The following is an 11,364-nucleotide window of genomic DNA, read 5'->3' as shown; positions in this document are numbered from 1 at the left end:
ATATATTATATGCTCAACTGTTCAATGATTTCATCAACTATTTACGTAGTTGGTCGACAACTACAAAGAGTCTCTTTCACATAAAAATTTCAAGAACAACGACAAGATAATTATTTTTGGGTCATTTCTTTCGATAACGCATCTGTGGTACAAACAGCAAAATTTTTTATAGGCCTAGACGGCATTTGTACCTTTATTGTAACCAAATTGTAAAATATAGCGGTTTTTTTTTGCAGAAATTTCACTAAGCTAAAGGCGCTCCACATTTATTCCTAATGTGTATTGTATTCCTAACACCTTTATTCCTAAAGTGTTCCAATAATTTTAGCATATCTACTGCTGCCAAATTCAATCGGAAGCGAGGCGACTCATATAGCTGAGATATGTTATTTTAAAGCTAGTAAAACCGTTAAGACTTTTTCCGCAACCCAACATATTAAGCAAAATGTATTTTTTGACGAATTGCTTTCTTCCACAAGTCCACAGGACTAAATTTGGTGGCGCTTATGTGTCGTACAGGGGAACTCAGGTGAACGGCAACTCAGTCATAGACGGCAACTTGCCCATCTGAACTACCACAATGGCGTGATTTGTCGAGTCGCTGGCTTGGCTAAAATTTAGTGTATTAATATTACATATTCTATTTAGCAGCATGGTTTCCTATGGACAGTGTTGAAGTTGCTAAAGAGATACATACGCTAAGATTCACATTTAGCAAGGACGTTTTTTAATGAACTATACGATAAAATGACCTTTATATAAAAATTTATTTTACAGCAGTTCTATAATCCTTACATTCACGAGCCCAACGGGCAGAACATCAGGCAAAAACATGCTTTATGTAATCTTTCTATTGAAGGATTTGTATCAGCGAATTACGTGAGTGCAAGCGCTGTATTGTATAAAGAAGCAGGTGTACACTGCACATATTTTAGCAGCACAAATTAGATTACAGTCCCTCAGTTTGATTGTTAGTGCTTAAGCAGTTAAAAGAAGAGCTAAAGTATTTAGGAAGGTCTGAGTACTTCTTGCTCATATTTATTTAATTTCTATTTCCTATTACATTTTCTTCTTTTGTCATTTAGCAACATACATACAACATATGAGTCAGATATATACACGGAGCACTCGGGTAGCTGGACCTGAGTCGAGAAATGTGGCACGACGATCAAATATTACATGGTGAGAACGCACTATATTTTTTCAAATATATATATATATATACGTTTATATATATAATGTGTAAGGTGGAAGGGATATTCACATCATTGGCTTGCCTGTGTCTATTCATATAGTCCTGCTTTATTTTCGCCGTTCGACCCCAAATCCACTTCCCCGAATGTTCTGGTATATAGTTCTTTTGCTTTTGTCCGCTTACCGGTGTGTGTTTTTATATATATATTCTTTTTTATGTTAAGAAGATTTTTTGTTTTCTGCGTAACATTTTATACTAATTATCGTCATGAAAATAACAGTTACGGCTAGGCACAATAGCGGCACTAGCCTAATCTCTAGACCAAATGATGATATTGTCGTATAAGTTTGATGTTCGTGCATGCAATAAGAACAACAGGAGAAGCGTCAGTTTATAAAGACAATAATAACTTATAAGAATAGCAAGGGTAATAATATATGCAAGTGTATGAGAGAACATGAGGTGAAGTTCACTTACCACTTAAACGTTCATCTGTGATACATGTGCCTACATACTTATGCTAAAAGTAATCATAATAATAGTTGTAGGATAATAATACGGTCACGTATGATAGCGTTGCGATTGGTTTTCCAAATTTCCCTCGGCGGAGGAGCACTATGCTATGCACGGCCCTTCATCTAAGACACAAGTACAGCAGAGCTGATTTGCCGACCAATGATCCAATCTTAAAATAAACGTTTATTTGGTATGCTACAGTTGTTTAGAATTAATTTTTTTTTCTGCATTATATATATGTATATATATATATATATATATATACATATATAAAATGCAGAAAAAAAATTATATATATATATATATGCATACTAACAGTTATCTGTTGAGATGAAGTATAGGAAAGTTCAGTGCATTTTCATGTGCTAGTCTCGTGTGTGTGTGTGTGTAGGCGTACATACGATGCATTACATGAATTCTGTTAATATAAAGTCTATTGTTAGTTTTATGTGCATTCGATATAGATGGTTAATATGAAGCAAGTGTAGGTAATATTTGTCACATGATGTCATGAAGGGTAATGGCTAAACTGAATGGTTTCGTTCATGCTTCATAAACGGATTTTCCTTGGGAAACAGTTGTTGTTTAAATTTGTTTTCATTTATTGAATTTCTACTGTTTAGACAGTCACATAACTGAATTTTCTACCAGTAAAAACCAGTGGGTCGAAATTGTAAGGTGGAGTAGTCCCTGTTGCGACTACTGCCAACCCCATTACTTCGGGGATCCATTTATGCCGCTACCGATGACGACGGTTTTTGAACTTGTAGGGACGTTTTCAGCGGGGGGAGCCGATCCAGAGCTAGGAACCGCGGCAAAGGGTTTACCGGATTCTAGGTTTACCCTATAAAGACAGATAGGGCTGATTCAATGAATTAGGTGTATTATATATCTCATATTGCATTAAGAATCTTGAGCGAAATATTGGAGTACCTTTTTAAAAACATGGGCCAGGAACGAGAGGAACAAACTTGACAGAAGCAAGATAGAGCAAAGGCACCTTCCTTTTTATCAACTAGAGCTAACCCGACGGCTGCTACCCAAGCTTGAAATCTCTATATGACAAAATTGATTTTCTATTTACTTGCTAGTCTTGCAGGATTTTGTCTATTTTCTTGGCGACATGTACAGAATAGGCGAACAACATCTGACACCTGCAAATATTTAGGCTTCACTTACCAAATGAGTACGGCAATAACAGCGAGAACAAGAAGTGCTACCCCTGCAACGATAGGTAAATTATGCTTCTTCGGAGGTGGAGGCACAAATGATTTGCCGTTAGCCGTATGACTTTCGTTTGTGTAGGACTTGATCGTATGGTGCCGACGTGTTCGTACGATACTTCCGTCGTCTTGTATTTGTATTTTTTCGTGTTCTCTCGACAATGTGTTTGAAAAACCGTTATCGTCAACTATCTTCTCCGAGAAGCCGCTATTTTTGAAGTGTTCGGTGTTGTCGCTTGTAGCTCCAACAACATCGTACTCATCTGTTTCGTCCTTGTCGGCCTCGTCCTCTTCATCGGCTGAGAAGCTCGAGATGCCCTTGTCGTAGTTGTCGCCATCAGCTTCGTCACCGCCAAGAAGACGAATCAACTTTCGCTCGTAGATAGACCGCGTAGAGTCAAGGATGGGACCGACATGCTCACCTGAGGATACGGAAAATTAACAAGCATTAAAACTAAGCTTTTAAGCCTTCAGCTTGATAGCCACTGAATCAAATAACCCATTAACAATATGGCTAGATAATTTGTATGAATGAAAGAATTATTTAAAAAAAATTTGTGAATCAGTTGTTTGCTTGAATTTAAAAAAAAAAATGAAAAGACTTTGCTTATATAGCCCTATGGAGGTGATTCAGGCAATACCACAGTGAACGATGCATCTTTAGATTCAAAAGCATAGTAATAAAGAATCAAATGAATGTAGACAGTGCGCTATATGGCATTATTTTGTGCTTACCGAGCTCCTTAAGTTTGTAGAATATCTCGTCGTTCGTCAGATGTTTCACGTTGGTTGCGCTAGTGATATGTGAAGTGTCTAGAGCCACGGGTTCCTCCTCGTCCGAACTGAAACCACCGATAAGCGAATCGTTTGGAGATACTGTCGATACCTGTTGATCAAGTATTTTTTCTCGATATAGTTTTACCAGTTCGGCTTTTTTCATCTTCGAACCAGTCTTGACACCAACATCGGCCAGCGCATCGCGTAACTGATCCTTAGTCATACGTGACGAAGGCATCTGCGGAAAATAGAAAGGCCACACCGGCAGATTATGTGAATAACAAGCAGTCTTCATATTGCATTAATAACTAGTTTGATTTACAAAGGAAGAACATCAAGAACAGAATGTGTGTACAGGTTCACTTGTCTTTCTTCTTTGTGACATAATGACAGCTGTGCAATTTGCCTACCTGATTTCAGTTATTATGTCCTGTCTCGCAGGACATTTCAATTAAATTTGGTAATATTTACAACAGCTTTACATCAAAATTGTTATTTGGGTTTGATACTTATTGAATTGTTAGTGCTTCTGGCGGACCCTTATTTAGTAACCCTATAGCTGAGGTCAGAACAGCAGGTGTTAATGACTCTGTTTTCCGTAAGCCAGCTTTTCATGATTTGATTAGGACTGCTGACTTAGCTTTAGACTTTAACAAATTTTTTGGCTTATTTTTGTTCGATTAAATTCGAACAAACTACAGCAAACTCAGTGGTATTTACATCACAAATGACCGTTTTGCGAAGCGCTATTTGTAAAATGGCTGTTTATAGAAAATTACTTCATTTTCTATCACAAAGAAATAATTAAAATAATTTTAATATTGATTTAAATGGTATAGATAAAGAAAACTTCTTAAATAATAGCAGCCTAGGTCATGGATGCAGGTAGAGTCCTAAATGTTACACATTTTGTCGTTGCTCTGAAAAAGCCTAGAACGTGCTGCTTTCCTAAGAAGGGATAATTTCTTTCTTGGGAATCGCGCCTATTTTTCGCATACTTTATGTCTCGACATACAACACGAAAGCTTCACGGAAGAGAGATACTCTTAAATACTTTGCAGCGCCTGCACCAAATAAACTGCAGGTTTCTAAGCATCTGCTTTCCTATCAGAAAATTAATTCACCAATTCTAGTGATTGTCAAGCTGCTCATATGCGATGTTAGTAAGCTGTACCTAAGTAATTATAAATTGAAGTTGGACTTTCAGGTCTACCGGAAGTGTCGTTATAGAAGTAAAGGCGTTAAAAATAGAATAAATTAAAGGAAAGGAGTAAAATCATTTCTGCCACTTTCAAATCTCCTTTTAGGGTTACTAAAACACAAATAGGTATGAGAAGTACAAGTCCTGTCAGTACCATGATGAATACTAGAGCTAAAATTTTGTATTTATGCCGATAAATTGTTGAGAGTTTCTCACAGAGCTATTTTTCGTCTGTAGCATCACTTAGGATTCATAGAGAATAATTAAGCTACACTGGAAGAGTTCTACAGAAAAGAAAGGTCATACTTAGTTGCAAGTACGCGAGAAATTAGGTCAATCACAGGTAGAAAACTTGATTTGTTTCCGAAAATCGTACAGAAATTATCCCGACGTTGTTATTGTTTGTTCTTCTAAAATTAATATATATATGAAATGTACCGTTAAGAGAACTAGTGACCTTAGAATCTTATAAGGTAAAACACCTCGTCAATGTGAAAGCAAAGGCAAATTCTTAATGTAGAGTAAAACTTAATATAATGTCATAGCAGCCCACTACCTCTTCAGTAATCATAACACTAAAACTGCGGAGCAAAGTCGTCAAAATCAGGAGCTGCATACAATGTCTTCCACGACCGCCTTAAATTCAAAGCGCAAAGTATTCCTTTAATCGAAAATATACTGTGATCTATGGAGACACTTACTGGGACATTGTCAGATCTTTAGGTAGGTGGAATTTGCATAGATATGTAAATTTGTAACAATGTGCATGGTCGAGCGATGAAATATCGATTCGCCTGCTCTATCCTTTTGTTTTTTTTTAATCTTTTACGCCTATTATTCGAGAGAGAAAAGATGTCGGATGCATCTAGGAGACGCCATTTTTTTTACAGATCTCGACAGGATGATGCACAAAGCACTGCAATAATATTTTACCTTTGGGTCAAAGTCAGTCCACCTGGTAGATGATGAATGATAGCAAATACGCTCTATTTTTTCTACGACGTATCTCTCTCTCTCTCTTTGCAAAACGGGCTTTCGAGCAGACGCCAATTGGCGCTTATCATTTTCCGAATAGTAAGATCTGCACAGCACAAGTAGATCACTGCAAGAGAATGACAGGACGTCTGGCGGAAAACCTATTGCTAGATAAAAATAGAACGAACCTTTTGTCACAAAACGCTAGTCAATTTGGAGTGTATACGAAAAGAACCTCATCCGATCTACTAGTTTATTGATATGGCTTGCATAGTAGATAATTAAAGTATCACTTAAATACAAGATTTGTTCTGATTAGATGAAACCAAAAATTATAATATGTAGTATACAAATATTCAATAGTATTTAACAAAGAGTATTGCAAAACAATGCTTAAAATGATGTATTGGCTAGTGAGCGTAACGCGTACTTGCCGTAACCATCACAACGAACAAAGATAAAGTTGCGTACTCGGCCATGACATACATAGCGTCACCAAAAAACAATTAGCAGGCACTACCTGGCCTATTAGATATGGTCAACCAACCGATTAATACGAAGCCACTGTCAAGCGGTAAACAAAAAACAAGACTGAAACCGTCCTTTGAGGAGGCTGAAGAAAAGGATATGTTTTAGCCACTTTCTTATCAAACAGCTCCAAACCACCGCAAAAGGCACACCGAGAGTAACGATGACTAAGCGGAAATAGCTCCAGGCGGACAGTTTCGTCTTTACCTTTTAGTCATCAGTTCCTTTCATTTGGCAGACCTTAGTAGCGCCGCCACTGGGCCAATAACCGCAGGCCCAATTATCTTCTCCTTGCCATAATAATGATAACAATGGTAACACGTAATAAATATGCATCTGTTTGAAATGCGTAGTTTGTGTTATCGGAAGTAATTTCTAAACAGGAATTGAGATATTTAAGAATTCAAAGTATATTCAGTATTTCCTCAGTTTGCGACAAATTGATGTTAGCACCCTGTGGCTTATGCTAAATATATCAAGGTGACTATTGTGATATTGATTATAATACATCAATACTGCCACATGCACTCCAACTAAACTGAAGTTTTAAATTTCATAAATTCTAATTATGCAACTATAAAAATACAGATTAATATTCGATGAGTGCTAATGTATATATCAGAACATACATTTGTAGAACAAAATAATATCTGTTTCTTACAAGTTACCCTATTCGGTATTAGAACTGTCTCTTATCAGATTTTCATCCGATATTTGATACCGAAGTATAGTTCTCGGATCGAGTTGCCAATGTACTTATTTTTAAACGCTTTTGCTCGCGAACCACATTTATTTATTACTATATTCTACTTTGAAATTAAAAGCGACACGTAAAAAACCTCGTGGAAGACAAGCGGAAGCATTACAGGGTTCTACTGGCCACAAAGTGCATTTCTCGCATTACACTGACAGTTACAAACAAGTTAGAAATTTCAAACGCGCTTAGTTTAGATAAGTCATTCAGACAAATTATTTTATTACGAAAAACGCTGTAAGACTAAGATAACGTAATAGCCATTAACATAATTAGGCATAATAGCCATTTGGTCACTATTAAGAATGAACTTAGTTCAACGTTCAATAGAACCAACTGTTCAATAATACTTCCACTTATTTGTATTGCTGCTGCTCGTCATTCCAATATTTTTCATTTCGTTGGTAGCAGTACTAAAATCATTTGAAAAGTCGCGCTTAATTTCAATCGGCACTTCAGGTTCTAGCCCTGCTAACTTCCACAAGTGCGTTCGCAACGTCAAGGACTATTTCACTGGCTATTTACCTCACCACGCATGGAATTGTGAATTAATTTTTAAAAGATTTGAAAGCGATACACAATACTTTCAACAAGAAACGTTAACCGATTTAATAGAATTTTAGAACTTTAGGTGCATTTGTCGCTTAATGTTCTTCCGAGTGAATTTAAAGTTGCTTCTATGACAACCCGGAACCTTTATAGCAAAACAAATTATTTCTGTCGCTGGTTCTATAGCATACTTTCCACTACTCTGGACTCATCAAGAGATCAATGCAAAAGATGAAACCGAAAGAGATGTGCTTCGAGTTGTGCGTTCGGTTCTGGCGTTACACATTACCTAAAATGGCTGACACAAAACAAGCTATGTCTATCTCCGTTTTGAACCTTAACCACCTCAGGTGTTCCTAACTTTAGCAGGCAAACATGTCACGCTCACCTAATTACGGAAACTCAAGTTAAACGGTAGTACGATCCAAATAACGCTTTTCATTAAATTATCACGGAATAAAATCAATGCGAAAGGCGTAAGTGCTCCGAAACGGAATCACATTCTGCTGTGTTAACAATAATCTTTCTTAATCTCTTCAAGAATAACTTCAGAGAAATTGAAATTTACGACTTAGAAAAAGACATTTGACGGTCATATTACAGATATACTTTTATTATTAGTGTTATTGGTATTATTACTATGATTACGCTGTGGACCATTGTAATAATCGAAGTTCAAGGCTTTCCTACACGATATCGGGAAGCTGCCGGTGCTCGATGTAATTTCTAAACGTGCGATTCATTTATCGCTAAAACTAATAAGAGAGCAAGAACAAAACAATTAACAACCCTCATAGAGAAAAAATACTTCAATAAAGTGCTTCTACCGAAATGTCAGCTGCTCACTATGTGGGTTAAGCCAACCGGTTCCTCAAGTGAAGATTGACCGAGATACGACAGATGAGGAAGGGAGGCAACAGTCATCATTGGCACCTTGCTGCCCATATCGGCTTGGTTGGGCGGGTCAATGACTTCACATTACAGGAGAAAAATGTATGTACTCATTTCCCGCATAGTGGCAGAAGTACAGGTGATAGAGGCAGCGTCATCTAATAGAATGCTGTGCAGCTCGGTGCATATGGCTATTAGAAATGGTTAAAAACTATCCACAAACCTAAACATTCTACATGAAAAGCTCTACAAGTATTTCTCAGATTTGATATAGATTTATATTCCTATCTATTTATGCTACCAAATTTACTCTATATGTAATGCAATGTCTGGTATATAGAATGAGTTTGGGTACGAGCTATAGATTTGAGTTGATAAAATATAAGTCCTCCTAACGCTACGATTTTTAACGGCACTGATTAATTATACTAGAGGCAAATTAGGGGCAGAAGTAGAAAATATTTTAATTCGGTATCCGTTACGGAACAGTACCACTAGGGAAAAAGTAGTTTTGCAAAACGGATCAGGCAGAAACAATCGACAACATTAAAGCACTTGGCAACTTACAACGCATACAAATAACCAACTTTATACTAGATACTTTTTCTGTATTTGCGCCTGCAAGCTAGCTTATGGCGGATGTCATCAGATATACGAATTCGAAATGTTGCTGAAGCATTCCCAGTTTTCCATGACGTCAGCGACAAAAAACCAGTTATTAAAAAAAATAATCACATTACATTGCAAGTATCCAACAATACTGTTAATACGCGAATAACGTATCCTTTTTATGCACTTAGCAAGAAACAAGCAAACACATGCCGGTATTAACATACCAGGGAACTATTCAAAGGAAAGCCCATCGTTTCGCCGCTGTTAACCCACTTCAGATGTCCTACGACAAACAACAGCAGTTGGTTGGCAACTTGGCGACGTGGGATTTGGAGACCGCGATTCTCCGTTTGTACATTTGCTGCCTGTCCGGCGGGCAACTTCGAGCGTTGACCGCGCAAGAAAGAGGGAGAGAATTTATCTGGAAAGGCCAAAAGCACTGTCACTGGATTTACCTTGAGTATGAAGGCTAAGGCCGCCAAAAAGGGCGCTACTTCAAGGCACGGGTATGTCGCACTGCTACTGCCGAAAAACGTCTGGTGTAGAAGATGCACCAAGAAGCACAATCGCCACCAACGGGCCGATCGCTGTATGCGAATTTCCCTATTTCTGTCGTATACCGGGCCGATCGCACCCCGAAACCTCTTGCCGACAACAACAGCCGCCGTCATCGCCGCCGCGGCGCACAAACGGATCGGCTAGCTAACACGCGCTGCCACTGATGAAGTGATCTTTCTCTGGCTTATCGATAGGCGCATGTTGAGCGCGGGCGGTTACTCAAGGACGGACAATAGCGTAACAAGCTACGGTGAAGTTGCAAGGTTATGATTACTCTGTGAGAATTCTTGGGTTGAATGGAACTATCGACAGCAGAAATCTGTTGGGAGAGAAAAGTAAAAATTTCACTTCCTTTTGCTTTGCTATAAATGCAAATGAAATAGGATTTGAAAACTATCTAGTGTTCGTACCTTAAAATTGATACATTGCATTTGCTCATAGCCGCAATATTAATTGGGATGTAGATGCATCACCAAAGGACTTTGTTTAGGTTTTTCTTTGTTTATTTTTTCCACTATGGACTCGCATACATTTATGAGCAACTAGCTTTTCGAAAATGTTTTCAATTAAAATTTATATAAAAAACAAGAGAAAATACGATGTCCCAACAATAATCTAAATTCTTCCTTGGACTTGCCGAAACCCATGTGTACACGACCTATCTAAATTTTTCAGGCGGAGGATCTCCGAGATTTACCAAAGGACACATGGCAAGCAGGTGCAACATGTAATCAGTAAGAATAGGAAATGGTGATTGTCAGACAGGTTTTTTGATAAAGTCTATACGGCTATAGAGTCAAAAAAGATGAAATCAATTATTAGGTTTTTATGCTAGTTTTAAAGGTAGAATTAGAATGACCATACACTATAAAACGATGAGGCAAGTCTTTCAAAAACTTTTTCTAAATATTTAAAGCTTAACTGAATACACATTTGCTATATATATATATATATATATATATATATATATATATATATATACATATATATATATATAAGCATTATCGAGCTCTTCAAATCGAAACCGCATTAACAATTTTCCTGTTTTCCTCATGGATATCTTTTTCGACTTTTTTAAAAGCTGCGCGCAAACTGTAAAACTAATAAAGCAGATTAGCGTTTTCTGCCAAAAAAAAGGTTTTCAATCATCGTAGGTTTTTTCCTGGATTTTCTGGATGTTAAGAAACTGGATAAACCCCAATGCTCGTTTAAATTGGAAAAAGGCGCACTATTATCCGCGATTGTGGGTGTTTGATTTGCCCAAAAAGAATTCCCTGTGTTCTAGTACTAACGGTAGCGGATAAGCGGACGCTCGCTATGACCGACACCCCGTTAACATTTGTTCTTCTTTCTAAATTAAAACGCGCCACTGAAATACACCCGAGTTTTAATTACAGTGACAACTTAAATTAAGTATATATAATATAACACTGTATATAATAGAAGAGGGCGCAAAGGCAATGTAACCTCTATACTCATAAAGGCGCCATTACCAGAGAGCAGCACAGTGCACAAAGCGCATACCACGTACAATTGTACGGTCCTCCTAGCGGAACGCGGGAACGTAAGTATTATATTCTTGCAT

The 11,364-nt window shown here is 37.5% G+C and overlaps 1 protein-coding gene across 8 annotated transcripts; it reads right to left on the bottom strand.

Moving 5' to 3' along the window:
• Window positions 1-1,006: 1,006 nt before the first annotated feature.
• Window positions 1,007-9,928, bottom strand: LOC111272319 (uncharacterized). Of its 8 annotated transcripts, none has more exons than XM_022853711.2 (5): window positions 6,318-6,419; window positions 5,846-6,054; window positions 3,670-3,949; window positions 2,891-3,356; window positions 1,007-2,555 (listed from the first exon to the last, which is right to left on the bottom strand). In XM_022853711.2, the coding sequence occupies exons 1-5, from the start codon at window positions 6,373-6,375 to the stop codon at window positions 2,426-2,428; spliced, it is 1,143 nt and encodes a 380-aa protein (XP_022709446.1). In that variant the 5' UTR covers window positions 6,376-6,419; the 3' UTR covers window positions 1,007-2,425. The 8 variants fall into 8 exon arrangements, with proteins under 8 accessions (XP_022709446.1, XP_022709447.1, XP_022709448.1 ...); XM_022853712.2 differs by having other exon boundaries at window positions 5,846-6,048; window positions 6,318-6,416; XM_022853713.2 differs by lacking the exons at window positions 5,846-6,054; window positions 6,318-6,419 and adding an exon at window positions 9,677-9,928.
• Between the last annotated feature and the right edge of the window lie 1,436 nt (window positions 9,929-11,364).

The sequence above is a fragment of the Varroa jacobsoni genome, unplaced genomic scaffold (genome assembly GCF_002532875.2).
Source record: "Varroa jacobsoni isolate VJ856 unplaced genomic scaffold, vjacob_1.0 contig02006, whole genome shotgun sequence".
NCBI classification, from domain to species: Eukaryota; Metazoa; Arthropoda; class Arachnida; order Mesostigmata; family Varroidae; genus Varroa; species Varroa jacobsoni.
This window is presented reverse-complemented; position numbering and strand designations above follow the sequence as displayed.